The sequence below is a fragment of the Nyctereutes procyonoides genome, unplaced genomic scaffold, assembly GCF_905146905.1.
Source record: "Nyctereutes procyonoides isolate TBG_1078 unplaced genomic scaffold, NYPRO_anot_genome, whole genome shotgun sequence".
NCBI lineage: Eukaryota > Metazoa > Chordata > Mammalia > Carnivora > Canidae > Nyctereutes > Nyctereutes procyonoides.
The window spans coordinates 11,304,265-11,320,961 of NW_026575036.1; the positions used below are offsets into that span (position 1 = coordinate 11,304,265).

General features: G+C 36.6%; 1 protein-coding gene across 1 annotated transcript in view; it reads right to left on the reverse strand.

The window, feature by feature from the left end:
* The window catches only part of ITPR2 (inositol 1,4,5-trisphosphate receptor type 2), a 469,109-nt gene that overhangs the window by 365,232 nt on the left and 87,180 nt on the right, over window positions 1-16,697 (reverse strand). Inside the window, exons 3-9 of the mRNA XM_055318489.1 lie at window positions 14,876-14,991; window positions 14,007-14,093; window positions 11,873-12,031; window positions 6,061-6,159; window positions 5,702-5,785; window positions 5,255-5,401; window positions 1,124-1,219 (exon numbers count right to left, since the gene is read on the reverse strand). Coding sequence (XP_055174464.1) covers window positions 1,124-1,219; window positions 5,255-5,401; window positions 5,702-5,785; window positions 6,061-6,159; window positions 11,873-12,031; window positions 14,007-14,093; window positions 14,876-14,991 — 788 coding nt within the window. The remainder of the gene's footprint in view (window positions 1-1,123; window positions 1,220-5,254; window positions 5,402-5,701; window positions 5,786-6,060; window positions 6,160-11,872; window positions 12,032-14,006; window positions 14,094-14,875; window positions 14,992-16,697) is intronic.

Genomic DNA, 16,697 nt, shown 5'->3' on the forward strand with positions numbered 1-16,697 from the left:
AATGGTGTTGAGTGCTGGTTGAGACAGGGATCAGCATGTTTACAGAAACTTCCTGTTTCCCACACCTTTTTCTCATCACTTCCGCATCCTCACTTCCTTATCCTCCCTCACATCCAAAGCCAAAAGTGAGATAATACTAAAAATTCTAAGGCCAAATTCTGGTTTTGAATTCCAGAAAAAGCCCTAAGTTGAAAAATAGAGTTGAAGAGAGTAGAATGAATGGACATTCTTTTTCATCTAAAAAACAAATATTTTCAAAATTATTTTTACATTAGATAACCAGACTTTAATTAAGTCATTTCTAAAACTTCTATGCTGTTACTTCTATCCACCCTTCAAATCTACCAATTGTCAACATGCTTTGACATAAAAAGAAAATATTTTATTTGTTTTTACCATTTTTATTAGCAGTGTCTTAGGAATAAACACCTTTCTTCTCCAATGGTTTGAACGATAAAAGCCACCCACTAGTGAGACTAGTCTCAGTGAAGATGACCTGAAACTATTAAGGCTCTACGATACCAACAATGAGTTGGTCATTTCTCCAATGCATACATTCTGAAAGGGCGAAGCTAAATAAAAAAGTTTAGGATGAATCGCATCCATATGCAAATCAGATACTCTACTGCACTCGACTTTAAAGTAAACCAAACACCAGTGTTCTGTTATTGTTGTTTTAATTTTTTTAAAGATATATTTATTTATTTTAGAGGGAGAGAGAGAGAGTACACACGTGCATGTGAGTGAACATGTTGGGGGGCGGGGCAGAGGGAGAGAGAAAATCTCAAGTATACTCCTCACTGAGCACAGAGCCCAGTGTGGAGCTCAATCTCACAACCCATGAGATCATGACTTGAGCCAAAATCACAAGTCAGACGCTTAACTGACGGAGCCACCTAGGTGCCACTTGCTGTTTTAATGTTTAAGACAAAAATTATTGAAAGGCTTCAATTAATATTCACATCTTAAGAATAATTGATATGCCAATCCAGATCATAATAGGCAATAATCAAATTTAGTATAATCACCATTCCTACAAATACAGCATCTTTCGGAGAACCTAACTGCTTATTTCACTATTTCAGAGTCAGAGATTTAATAGCACTATATCCATGAGTCTTACCTCTGCAGCTAAATAGTTCCCAGTTGCAAGGTGTTTGAATCTGAACAAGCTGTTCCATTGTCCAGCACCCCCGCGGCATGGGTCATGATGAACTACCTACAGACGAAAAGAGCAACAATAATAAAGCACAAAATATCGTCATGTTACTGGCAAGAAGGTGCCAACAGTTTACACAAAGTGCTCGTCTGTTAACGCTAACTTGCCAAATCCAATATATGTTTTCATGAAAGGACAACATGGCAGAAAAACAAAATTTCCCACAAATTAGCAAGAGACATAACAGTTAACCCACTGTGTGCACGCGTGATGCTCATGCCTTAAGTGTGTAAATACAGTCTTACTCCAAAAGACAGGTTTCCCAGGCTGAAACTGGAAATACTGAGGGGTTCTCCTCCATTTGTTACTCAAATATTCATTCAACAAATCGTAGTAAAAGCTTATTATACACCAGGGACTCTGAGGCAATAGGATCACAGCAATGAGTAAGACTGGAGCTTTCAATAAATGAGATTTGGCAAGTGCCAGGAGGATATAAACAAGGCGCATGACTGGGTAACTAGGGAAGGCTTCTTTAGATGTGGTGATTAGCACAGGCCACTCCAAGATGACATGTGAGCTGAAACCTGCAGGAATAGAATGAATAGTCACATAGAGAGATGGGAAGATAGCATTCCAGGCAGAGAGAATCACATATGCCAAGGCCTGGAGCTCTCAACTAACTTAATTTTCCACATGTGCTTTGTTACTAATACCATGTCCTTTGATACCCATTCTTGGATTTGGCCTTGCCCTAGATGCTGAGCCACTAGGCTCACTGAGAATAAAAGAAGATGCTCTGAAGCAGCTGGTTATGCCAGGTGGGTTGGTGCAGAGGCAAGGCCTACATTTTAAAGTCTGAGGATGACTGTGTTTGAGTCCCAGCTCTGTCAGTCACAATGGGATGATCACAGCAAGGAACTGAACATCTTCAAGCCAGTTTCATCATGTTACAAAATGATTTTAATTCATAGGATTTTTTTGAAGATTAAGTACTAGGAGAACTTCTCATTATTCTCCCCCAACCAGTTATCTTCTTTTTTTTAATGCTAATCATGCTTGGCCTTCTGCCCCAGCCTCAGATTCTGTGTGCTGCTATATATAAATTTCTAATACTTTTGCTAGACTCTAGAATCTAGGTCTTCCCCTAATCTGATAGTTCCAATAACAGAATAATTATGAAAATACTTCAAAGTGGATGAAGTCTTAAAAAAAAATTCTTCCTGTGACCAAAAACCTACCCATCCTACAAGGCTAAGTTCTCAAATCAAACTTCTTCCACAAATCTTTTGCTAATCACACTGGCTACACTCTGACTCCTTTGGGGAAGGCATAGATACGTTTGACACTGTTCGAATCTATTGGTTGCCTCACATACATACACATTTTGTACACAATTGATGGAGGTTAACAAATGGCTTGAAGCTCATCACAGACCCCAGACTAAGAACTCCTATCCTATACGCTAGTAGGTCTAGCAACGCCAGTACAGCTCTCTTGGAGACAAGAGGAGATACAGAAAGAAGGGTGTTTTCATCCATCACAGTGATTTTGGCAGGATGTTATTGGCAAGTTCCAGCATTAGGTAAGATACTCTATATCCTGCAAGTCACAGGGGAGTTGAGCATATGCTGGACATTGTGTGTGGCACTCAGGACCCACCTCACCCTTCCAAGTGCTCCTCTTTCTGTATCACAGGGGTGGGAAGTCTCACCGGCATGGTTCTCAAGTCATTCCATTAGGGTGGAAAGCAGAGAAAAGTAGAAGAAAGCTTCCTCTTTGGTTCCAGTAAAGGGGTGGCAGCTGCCTAGTGCAGGCTCCTGCAAGATGGTATAGGTGCTTCCTAAAGCACAGAAGACACCTGAGGGCTCAAGGAGTAACTTTTAGCATTGCCAGATAAGACCATGTTCCCTATCCCAGTTTTGCCTGTCCAGTCCTTCCAGTAACATTGAGAGCTAATTTCCTACACCAAATACCTCTTTGCTTGAAACACCTTGGCCACCCTGACTGATGCAGCACAGCCCACCTCATTCAAACCTCCTACAGAAAGGAGCCTACCACAAATATAAATTGGTAATATGTTCACATATTAAAAAGTCTTCATATCAAGTCAAAGGTTGATAATTGAAGAGAAATTCACTATGGGGAGGGAAGCTTAAATGAATCTGAGGCATTATTTCAGAATTATTAAATAACAGATTCACTCTCTCCATTTTGATCGCTTGGTGGGTTATAGCAGTTAGAGTATTTTTGACTACATGTTTTGTTGGAAAGGATTACAATGCAATGATACAGAAAAATCTAGAAAACTAATAGTAAATATATGCGAGAAGAGTCACAATTCTTTTAAAAGACTTAGATATCATATCGGCATAAACACATGACTTAAATATCATATAGGCATAAACACGTGAAATGAAGGGAACTCACTGTATAGGAAGTCACTATATGGCTTTTTTATTACTGCATTTCATTAATAAAACTTTAAAATTATACCTCACATTATTGCCATCCCTATATCTCTTTAATTTTTTAGAGTACAATGATAAGAGATCTACGGTGTGAAAAATACATATTTTAATTATGTATTTATTTGGGAGCTGCTTGTTTCAGTCTTAACCCTGGTAAGAGACATTATCAGGTAGACTTCTGGGAAGAATATCACATAGCTTTGGTGATGGTTGTTTTTTCTGAGACTTTCTCAGTTCTCTATAAACGTATCCTCTTGAAGGATAAGATCTCTTCTGAATGCTAGAGACTGTCTCTAACATGTAGGAGGGTTTCAAGATAGAAAATATGCTTTTTGTACTATTTTCTGTATTCTAAGCCATGTCAAAACTCAGAGAATTATTTTCATGTTACAATTATAATTAAGGCTCAGCTCATTAGCATAAACATCACACTTCCTCATTTTCTGTTTCAATAGTCTGTAATTTGTGCTGTTATCCCTATTTCGATATGTTTATTTCCTTCTTTTTTTTAATCATGTACAAATAAGCATGTTCTGTTATTACTTCCCCTAATGCAGGATACTCAAGGAGCACATTTACCACTGATCTTTCATTTTCCTATACTTGTATACAATGTTTTCTGATCCTGGTCTCCCACTTCTTCAAATCCAAATGTACTCATTCAAGATGGATAAAACTATCATACCTTCTACAGTAACTATTTACATGTTGAAATACATATTATTTTACGATATTTATTATATCATTGTTTCCTTTTTTTCTAAATTGAAATATAGGGATTTTATTAATATTCAATCATGTAAATCTACAAATAATATTACTATGACTTTGATATTAAAGGAAGTGTCACAAAACATATGCTGTAAAAGAAGAGTGATGGATTTAAAATGGTTGAGAACCACTGCTATAGGCCTGGATGTCCATTAAATCAGTATGGAACTTATCAAATGCTGGCTTATTCATAGGTAATTATGTCTATCTTAGCCCTTCCACTGAATAAAAACATCCCTTAAAGAAAAATTCATACCTTACATTTTCCAAATTACTCTACCATATTGGCAACGCTTAAAAAATACTTTTTAAAGGATGGATGAATTCCTTTTTTTTTTTTTTAAGATTTTGTTTGTTTATTCATGAGAGACACGGAGAGAGAGAGGCAGAGACAGGAAGAGGAAGAAGTAGACTCCCTTCCTGCTGGGAGTCTGAGGCAGGACTCGACCCCAGGACCCAGACCCCAGGACCCCAGGATCACACCCTGAACCAAAGGCAGAAGCCCAACCACTGAGCCACCCAGGTGTCCCACCTGCATACTGATCAGTCTTGACAATATTTCACAATGAATTTTTTAAAAGAAACATCTATATATTCTCCTATTAGATGAGAGAGAGAGAGGGAGGGAGAAAGAGAGAGAGAGACAGGAAAAGAGATGCTCCAGAGAGGATAGGTAAAGGAAGTAGTAACATTTCAAATTGATTATAGTAATGAAGAGGTACAAGTTCATTCACAAATATCATTGTTTTATGGATTTATCCTAACTGATGCCTATAACAATAAATTAATCAGCCTGGTAAATCTTTTCTTTCTTATATAAGTATTTACTCAAATCCAAAAAATATTTACACACCTCTATTTCCCAGAGCGCTTTAGAACTGGTAGCAGAAGTGGCTGATTGACGCAAGGTTGTCCGAAGGAAAATGTGCTGTTTTTTCTCATATTCATCACAAGTCAGAAACTTCTCTTGTTCTGCATGGAACAACCTAACAACATCACCCTAGGAAAACAGGAAAAGAACACTGTAGTTCCAAGAAAAGTCTGAACAAAGAGACATAAGAAGCAGATGTCTCCTCGTATGATACTCAGGGCCCTTCTCCCACTTACTTGGCTTTCAGTGATTATTTATACATTTCAAACTATAGAGAAGAAAACTCAATGAAACACCCATAGTGACTATTAAGGTTTATAATCATCTTCTAAACTAAGAATACTAGTAAATACATGGGTTTTGCATCTGGAATTTCAGTAAGACTACCTTCAATTCTTCTAACAAATGTTCCATGCAGCACATACTCACTCCTTTTAGTACATCCTCTCGATAGGAACTGTATTTCATGAATAAGGTTATTTTCCAACTAGTGTTGCAATTAACAGCATTCACCTATTAATGAAGAAATGTTAAGTTACAAAATTGTGATGCCATTTTATACTAGAAATTATTCCTCCAACTAGTAAAAAGAGAAAAAAAAAGATAACTCTGGACAATGAGGTATGTACTTCCAACACAAATACCATCCAAAAATCGTAATCATTATCTACACAGATCTTAGGAATATTAATTAACATGATTACATTCATGAAAACAATGAATGGAGCTATATGACATTTTTCCTCCCATGATAAAAATAAATTCATTTTCTTTCCTCCTGAACTTACCTCTTTACACCCTGGATTATCGAGAAGCTCTATGTTGCTGGCATGTAGTGGCTGTCCCGCATTCACAGGCATCAAAACAACTTTATCACCCACAACGATCTAGAACCAGAAATAAGTTGCAACTGAGACACTGAACAAATCTGTGGTGCTATATTTGAAGCTAAAAATAACTGCAGGGACGTCTTGTTATTGACCTAACACCTGATCTGTCTTCCACACAAATCTTAGTTCAATTCTTTTTCTGTTTGAGTAAAATATTTTCCGATAAATGATCATGTAATCATGTTCCACAGTGCCCATCAGCCTGGATTCATAAAGCTAATGTAGATCCTTTTCTTATTAGTCTCCCATTTCAGTAATAACTCTTTTTAATATCAATAAATAGTTACCCCTCCACACTGGGTATTATGCCATTAACACAGCAGATAGAGCAAATGCATCTGCCACAATCAATCTGCCTAAATATTAGAACTACTTCAAATGCAAGCAGAAGATATTATACATTTTATTATCTATGGGATTAAAAACAAATGTATTAAATTTTGTCTTTCTCATAATCTCAGAAATGTATTAAACATTCCAATTTCATCTGGATTCAGGAAGTGCACAATTAGGATGACCCGGTAGAAATATGTTCATTGTTTGGTCCTTAAGCATGTGATTCACTCTTATCTTAAACATGCAAAACTAATATTGCTTTTTAAACTTGGTGTTTAGGGATCCCTGGGTGGCGCAGCGGTTTGGCGCCTGCCTTTGGCCCAGGGTGCGATCCTGGAGACCCGGGATCGAATCCCACGTCGGGCTCCCGGTGCATGGAGCCTGCTTCTCCCTCTGCCTGTGTCTCTGCCTCTCTCTCTCTCTCTCTCTCTCTCTCTCTGTGACTATCATAAATAAATAAAAAATAAATAAATAAACTTGGTGTTTAGTTTAAAATTAAAAAAAAATTTTTTTAATTAGGAGGTGCCTGGCTGGCTCAACGGTAGAGCATGTAACTTTTGACTTCAGGGGAGTAGAGATTAATGAAAAAATAATAATAAAATATATATAAAAAAACTTTTAAAATTAGTTTTGGGAGAAATACTCTGGAGAAGTAAGTCTAAGATATTTTTTCATTTATGTTATCATTAACAATGTCCAATTTATCCTCAAGAATTTCTATTCATAATTCAAATAGACGTTATGCTTTTGTAATGGTAATAATGAGCAGTTTAATTTTAGAGTTACTAATGTTTCTCTTGTTACATTCCATTAGAAGACTTATTACTGTATGGGCTACCTGGGTGACTCAGTGGGTTAAGCCTCTGAGTCTTAATATCAGCTCAGGTCATGATCTCAAGTCCTAGAATTAAGCCCTTACATCAGGCTCCGTGCTGAGCACAAAGCCTGCTTGCCCATCTCCTTCTGCTCTTCCTCACACTCCCTCTCTCTCAAATAAATAAATAATTTTTTTAAAAGGACATTCTATAGGACCTACACTTCAATTCTCATCCAGAATTGCTCACCACCTCAGAAATGAAAACAATGCCTTCTCTTTGCATATTTCTTTCAGGGTTATTAGAATGCATTAGTTTGACAGATAACTGAAAAACAAATTAGGACTCAGAAAATAAGAATAAACAAAACTTCTCCTCCCTGGATCTTAACCTAGACCAAGACTTTCTGGAACATAATTTCATATTTCCAATAGAAATGAAGCTTTTATGGGTTATATAAAGGAGTCTACATTTACACATAGTACTATTGTCACAAACGATGATAAAGAAGCCTCAAGCTCACTACTTAGGCAAAGGGAAGTTGTTCTTAGGATTGCAGAAGTAGCTTCTACTGCTCACAGGACTGGTCTCTATTCATCATCCGCCTTTCAACTCCATCATCATTCGGGTGCTGGTACTGTGACTCACAAAAGCCATCACAGAAGCACTCTATGTACAGATAAGGGAACATCATCAAGAAACGACGTTAAGTGAGAGGGTGAGGGGGCAGAGCCAGGCTCTCTTTGTGTAAAAAAAGGAAAGGAGGGAGTAAAAGTACATGTATAAGAAATCTGCCCAGAGGTTTACTGTGGTACGGGGACAAAAAAGAGGGAGATGGAAAAAAGGATAAGAGACATTAAGTGACACATTTTTATATTATTTTCTTTCAACCAAAATTGGTATTTTAAAAATTAAATATCAACAAAAACATATAAAAGTCAACATGGCATAAACCTATTTCCAACATCCTCTTCCAAAACACAAACACACACACTTGTTATCATACATGACACTCTGATCCTCCAATTTCTAAAAGAACAATTGGATTTGGTTTACCAATTGGATTGGTCATTCTCATCTGCATCATATAAATATTAGCCAATAAGCTGCTAAATATAATGATATATTTTAGCTATGTATTTTAGCTATGTTCTTCCAATTAAAAGAATATTTTTGTTTGCACCTATATCCACTGATCTAAGTCTTACTAACTTTCTATAGTTGTCTGTAAGCTTTGGGTTGAACCATGTGTTATATTTATTTCAAAACACTGCCCAGAAAGTCTTATACTGTATAATTTTTTTCTTTTTTAATATTTTATTTATTTATTCATAAGAGATACACAGAGAGAGGCAGAGACACAGGCAGAGGGAGAAGCAGGCTCCGTGCAGGGAGCCTGATGCAGGACTCGGTCCCGGAACTCCGGGATCACGCCCTGAGCCAAAGGCAGATGCTCAACCGCTGAGCCACCCAGGCATCCCTTTATACTGTATATTTTTAAGAGACCAGCCATATAACCAAAATGTTCTAAATACCAAGGGTTCGTAAGAATGGTATTCACAAAGAGAATCTAACATTAATTCACTAATTTCCAAGTCCTCCGTTTTTTGTTCTTGACAAGGGTGAAAAAAACTTGCAATGAAATGGACAAGATGCTAATCAAAAGAAACAAAACAATAAGAGGTGCCAAAAAGAATACAAAAGTGTGATAAATAGTCCCTGTTCTTGGGGAATTTACACCTAATCAGATAACCTGGTAAATATGGAATTTGATAGTACACTCTGAAGAATGTAGCATTGGGGCTGACCCACTGATGTGGTCTCATGCCTTCTGAGAAGCTGTGTATTTAATAAGGAACTTGAAGGTGCCATCATCTTTTGCCATGTCACACTCACCCTAGTACACAGCATCTTTTAAAAATTCCAATTCCAAAAAAAAAAATCCAATTCCAAAAGCACTTCTGTTGATTCTATGCAACAGCCATAAAAATTTAAGCTGAGATTTTATTGAAAATAAAGAGCAATATAATGCTACTGGCAGCTACCCTTCTTTTGAAGTGATACCTGGCATGGTAAAAAGAACACTGCAGTAAAAACCAAAACACCAGGGATCTAGTCCTGCCTTTGCTAGAATTCCAAGAGATCTAGTTTTGCAAAATAGCAAAATCTACTTGCTATTTGAAGAGGCTCTTTCCCTAAGAGTTTAATTTTTCTCTTGACTGAAAGAATTATCTGGGCTTTTCTCCTTTTTAAAATCTACCATTAAGGTAAAGAAGTAATATTTTCTTAGATCAAAGCTGAAAATGAAAAATTAACCATTCAATCATGGGAAAATAAATGAAAATGAAATATTTATGTACTCTGCTATTCCCCAAGGACTTTCTAACTATTCAACAAGCCAGAGCTTCTTTATAGCTGAAAAGTTGAAGCATTCATGAATTTATTTTTCCCCAAGAACTGACAATTCTATAAGATAGAACACCATCCTTTAATGGTAGAAACCACTGATTTTTGAGAATATGAGCATTTTACTCCCCAAAATATCATCAGTCTCATTTTCACATTTCATTTCAGTCACCGAACATCTTATTGAATACTTGGAATCTGAATCACAACATACTAATTCCTAAATAGTAAACTATAATTTTAAAAACCCTTTGAACCTTACAATTTCCTCTTCCTAGCTTAATATGCTTTTAAAGAAAATCAGTGGTAATTAAATCACTTGTTATGATGTGACAGTATTTCCAACTGCCTTCAATAAAATACATTTTCGAATCCTAGAATGAAATCTATTGCTAAAGAATGCTACCTATTCCTAGGGAAGAAAATGAGCATTACAATACAATTATTTCTGTGGCAAAGAGAGTGCTGTGGGTATGCTTATGTTTTTGCAGCAACCTCAATCACATACAACAGCTACATAGTGGTGAGCAAAAACAGTAAGCTGTTCCAGCAAAAAAGCAATGTGGAAGGTTGTTTTAGCCATGCTTTATAGAGCACATCGACAGAGGAGGATTTCTATATTGCACTGAACAATTACATCGTCCACTTTACCAAGATGGAGTGTTTGGACGAGAAGTTTCCCCCACCCCAGTACAACTAATTATTTGAAATAGTTCATTACATTCAACTCTCAGTTGATCCTATAAAGGCCTCTGGGAGCAGGGAAAGGAATAGACAAAATTAATAAATAAATAAATTGAATTAATAAAATCCACAGCTAATCTAAAGGCCCTAATTTGTCCAATCATTTCCTCATATTCCCTCAGAGCTTGAGCTCAGGTTTTGCTGGTTTTGAAGCTTGATTTTCATTGACCACCTATAGGCGGGGACACAACTCTGTGGGAAACATTACTAGAAAGGAACCAAAAGACACAGGTTGTTCCTAAAGGACATAATCAGTCCCTAAAAAATTGAGAGTTGATTGTAATTAACTACCTACCAAAATTAACATATATGTCATGCTCACAGCACACATCACTTGATGCCAAAAAATAAACAAGTAGGACTTTTTTTTTTAAGGAATCCGACACAAGACTTAAGGTGCATTACGTTCCTGCATGCCATGCATCTCCCAAACCTTACCTAAGGAGGATTTATTAACCAAATTAAACCATGAAGCTTGCATCCTGTGGAATTGAATTTATATTTCAAAATTTGCTGAAAAAATAGATTCACTATAAAAGAGGACATTTCTAGCACAAGAAATATCCAAAACATCTTTAAAATGTAATCAAAGTACTGAGAAAACTGTCAGAAGCATTATATTTTTATATTGCTTTGAATTTATAATGTTAATTTTTTTAATCTCAACTATTTTTCTTGATCACCTGGCCCAATATTTGTGAGGTATTCTTTTAATGGAAGTTATTCAGCATTTATTGAGGATTTCCCATGTACTAGGCATGGTCACTTACTACATTATTACAAACAAAAATACCCAATAATTGATCCTATTGAATCATTTCACATAATTTTTATTTACTCTATCAGCTAGCAGAAAATATTTTAGCAACTACTAAAATTTACACGATACAACATACATGTATTCCAAAACATATCTTAAATGCTGTCATCAACAAGCAAGTGCCCATCTATATAGCTCCTCATACTTTAGATATCAATATACAGCTGACCATAGAGCCAGTATATGAAATATTATCATAATTCACTGTTACTCTACTAAATCAAAGGGATAAACAATATTTCCTAAGCATAGCTTTCTCCTTACAATCATGCTCCCTTCTGATTAGGAAGGGAAGCAAACTCTACCTCTCCTTTAAAAGCCTGGGCCAATGTTAACATTACTTAAATTCTTTCACATGAATTCCAGCTGGAAGATGATTTTTTAATTAATCTGAAATTTGTCTTTTTCTGATTCCCAAGCACAATTTACACTATTAATAAATAGTTTTAGCCTTTTAAAGAGATTACCATAAAAATGTGTTGATTGAAAACTACATGTCCTTTCATTGTGCTATCTGGATTTTCTTACTTATTATGAATTACTGTCTTGAGGAACACACCATTTCTCTCTTAATTTTATTTTTACATACATTGTCACCCTCGCTTCTCAGCTTCCAAAAGGGATGAATATAAAACCAAGACCCTTCATTTCCTGCAGCATCCAGGGACACACGCATAGCATTCTTCTCCAGCAAAGCAGGTAATCTCTTGTTGACAGTCAGATACTTGTTGCTTTTTATATGCAGCAGCTGTGGGGAAAAGACATTACCGCCTTTATTCTTTGATGTCCTCTGTTAATTACATGTATATGTTTATACATATATTTGTACCCATATAATAATGCTTGGGGTGCAGGTTAAACAAAGGAGCTCTATTCAAACTTCTCACCATTTCCAAGCTGACTTTCTTTGGGTTTCTCACCTCTACCCTACAATGAACTGGGCACATGGAGAAATCAAACCAGAGGACACCTCTGAAATTTTTCGTCTACTGATAAATAATAGGATAAAATCAGGCTTCCCAAAGAAGACCAGGAAATGTCCCCAAATCACATTTTCTCCATTCTTGCACAGACACAAAAATGGAATATGCCAAAAAATAACCAGGAAACTAAAATAATGCACCGAACCACTTAGTAGCACTAACTATCCTTGCCATGACAGCCTACCTCTTCCTCTGTGAAGAGGGAGGCTTTGCATTCCACAAAATCCCTGCAGGACACTGATTCTATTCTTTTGTCAGATGTGCACAGAAGTATCATTTCCCAGACTTTGTGGACACCATGGACAAAACCTTTCCAAGACCTTATTCTACTGAGTAGAAAAGCTGAAACACAAATAACCTTTCCTTCCTATTATGACAACCATGTCAAAACAGAATGGTCATTTTAATATCCACAATATAAGAAAGAAACTATCTCATGAACCAATGAAACCCTCATGGCCCAACCTCACTCCTTTGGAATCTAACTTGTTAGAGCACGTGGCTCAGCCCGTAAATGACTATGCAAACATTTGCGCATCAGGTTCTTGACAAGAAACATAAGTTCTACTTGCTAGCATTTAATATTAATCAAAACTTGGTTAAGAAAAATTCTATTTATGGAGGATTGCTCAAGAGACATGCAACCCACCCATGCCACAGGTATCATACCAGCTATTATTAGATTAAGTCCTGCATTTGGGTTACTGCAGATCCAGGCTCTCTTTCATCTTGTCCCAGGAGAGGGCTGCCCTGACAGTCATGTGCACTGGCATTTTATCATTGGCCAATAACAAAACAAGAGGCAATATTATTTTTTAAAACATGTCTAAGAAATACCTCATTGTAGTGTTTACTGTAAGGGAGTTGTGAAGACTATTATTTACTCTATCAAACAGTGTCCTCTTTACGAGAGCTCATTGGAGGAATAGTTTTCTGGTCTTCCTGGGAAACTTCGTGCTTCGACCTTTGACTTTGTTCTATGTTAAGGACCTCCTAAGTGAGTGCTATAACTCACTATGCTTCCCTTAAAGCACGGTGAGCAATAAAAAGGCATCCAGGCAAAGCTGACCAGACTTTGAGACATGGATTTTATAAACACGCTTCCTCCCAACTTCACTTTATTCATTTAATCACCCTTTTCCCTTTGACCCAGTTGCCTTATTTATTTCTATTTTATTGTATGTGGTATGTAGTTTTGAAAATGCCTTACATTCTTTTTGGAACAGGGTGGGGCATATATTAACAAATAACCAAGTAAAAAGCTGAAAGATCTAAGTGAAGCACAAAAGAGGAATGCAACTGAGATAAATCATTGTGCACACTTGTTGCAATAAATCTTTTAATAACAACTCAAGGACGATTTCCATCTAAAAGTACAATATAAAAACTTTCCTCTCTCTACAAAATGAAAAAATAAAGCTTCATATGTTACATGGTAGTCCCATTAATTCTTGAGAAGGATTTTACTGTAGAACTTTAGAAATTATGTTTCCCCATCTTCCTCCTTTTGATGTAATAACCTGCACATACAACTAGATAAGCTCACTTTCTTATGTGTAGACATCAGGCTAGTCACAAACATACAGAATACTGTGCTGAACATCAACTGAAAATATTCATAATTGGCATCAAAGAACAAACTATTGTATCCCCAAATTTTAATGCAGCGTGACATTCCTATGCAAATGCAAATTACCCATAAATTATTCAGCTTGTTTAAGAGAAAGTAAATAGACTTACTTGTATGACATTGCTGTATTTCACAATTTCTCCCAACAGTTTCTTATTCTCTGATTCATTTTGTTTTTGTTCCAGTTCTGCAGCATGCTGTAAAATGATTATCAAATATTCAGCATGGAAACATAGTAAACAGAGTACAATAATTAACAAACAACGTTATTTTAGGAACGAAGACTATAACCATGAACAAAATAGGCTGGTTGCTTTACCCTTGGGGCTGGGGGCACGGCGATGAACAATTAAATAAATGATTAATATAGTATGATTATTGTGTCATTTTGATGCTGAAATGTGATCAAAAATATCTTGGGATGCTTTTATGTTAAAAGTTTCAGAGAAGTACTAGGCTCTTTGGTCTTACAAAATTAGTTTCAGAAGGAATATTGTTAGATAAACCAAACGATATAAATATAGTGGGTGAATTTCAAAAGACTCAAAAGTTTCAATTCTGAAAGTAGCAGGAATTTTAATAACACAGAATTTCAGTTCTACCAAATTTCAATCCAGACCAGAAGCAACAGACTTTCAATTTTTTTTTCTAGTTTTTCAGGAAAAAAATTAAGTACTATGCCAAGTAAAATATAACTGGATTTGCTCTTCCTCAGAGATTCTGAATTGTTTCCAGTTTTATGTGAATCTTGAATTAGTCTGGCACACCCTAAAAATTAGCAGCAGGAATGTATGAGCTACATGCCAGGAAATGAGCGGTCACACCCTATAACTTCAAAGTCCCTTCCACTTTCAATGGGTTGCTGCATCTACTCTAAATCTCTGTGCATTGAGTGAAATCACCAAGATACAAAATAGATGGTTTGTTATTGCTGCTCTTGGGCTAGCCTCAGCCAGACGAATGGAAGCCTGGCCCTTACCTGTAACTTCTTCAGCAAGGCTGCCTCCGTGTGATTCCCCTGTTTGGCTTGCTTAGCTTTCCAATATTGTTTCTGGGCAGAGTATCGGTTCATAGGGCACACCTTAAAGAGGCAGTCTATGACAAAGCAACAAACAAAAACACTGTAACTAAGGAAACCAGCATTTCTTAGATTTTCCTTATAGCCTAGCATTGGAATCTTACAGTCCCTGAGTAGAAAGTTATCTCCCAGTCAACTCAAACTCCCCCATAACATCCTTTCCAAATAATTATCTAGACTGTTAAAATACCTTCTTCTTCATTAGGTTAGGTTTTTGAGAGGCTATCATAGCTAGTGTAATTTATTAAAAAACCAAGTGAACGCAATCATTACACATAAGGTACTTCTTAATTACAATGAGGTACCTGGTCTTAGTGAATAGAATGAGATAGTGACTTTCACCATCCTACCTTGCACAATTAATTATTTATTCATGGTATGTATCTTTGACGGCCAAAGTGATGCAAATAGTAGAAACAATCAATCACAATTACATTTAAGGAGTGCCTCAGTAGCTCAGTAGGTAGAGTGTCTGACTCTTGATTTCAGCTCAGGTCATGATCTTGGGATCTTGAGATCAAGACCAGCATCAGGCTCCACGCTCAGCTTGAGATTCACTCTCTCCCTCCACCTCTGACCTTCTCCCTGTTCACGCTCACTTGAACTATCTCTCTCTCTTCCTCTCTCAAATAAATAAGTAAATCTTTTTACAAACAAATAAATCACATTTCAGTCATCCATTCCCCAAGTTTCCATATAACTGTACTAAATATTCAGATGGGTAGGTAGTGATATCTCTAAGTCAAAAGCTAAATATATTTTTTCTTTTCAATGAGGAGATTGGAAATTTGACTAAATAGTCCTTCCATATGCTAATGATTTTGTATGTTTGTGATATGGACTACAATCCAGAATAAAGATCAACTCCCAATATTCAAACGAGTAGTAATGCAGAAAATCCAAACATCTTCATTTTTTTTCACAAGAAAGTATTAATTTAATATGATAAATTTACTTTATTTTGGTTGATGTGTTAATATTAGGATCATTCTAATTTTTTTTAAGATTTTATTTATTTATTCATGAGACACACAACGGAGAGAGAGAGAGAGAGAGAGAGGCAGGCTCCATGCAGGGAGCCCGACGTGGGACTCGATCCCGGGTCTCCAGGATCAGGCCCTGGGCTGAAGGTGGCGATAAACCACTGAGCCACCCAGCTACCCCATTCTCATTTTTAAACATGTATCACAAAATAAAATTCAGGTGGCATCCGGGTGGCTCTGTCTGCCTTCAGCTCAGGTCATGATTCCAGGGTCCTGGGATAGAGCCCCACATTGGGCCCCCTGCTCAGTGGGGAGTCAGCTTCCCCCTTGACCCCTGACCCCACTCATGCTCCATCTCCCAAATAAATAAATAAAATCTTTAAAATATAATGCAATATAATAAAATTCAGTCAATTTCACTACATTCCTGACTACATTATATGTATACTCAATATATTCTCTTTAAAAATAATTATAAAATTGGGGTGCCTGGGTGGCTGGATCTGGGTCGGTTAAGCATCTGTCTTTAGCTCACATCATGATCTCAGGGTCCTGGAATTGAGCCCCTGTCTGGCTCCCTGCTCAGTGAGGAGTCTGCTTCTCCCTCTCCCTCTGCACCTCCCCCCACTCAAGCTTGCTCTCTCTCTAATAAATAAACAAAACCTTATTAAAAATAATTATAAAATTAAATGATGGCCTTGATCTCTTTTCAAATATCTCTTATGTTTCTAATGGCATGA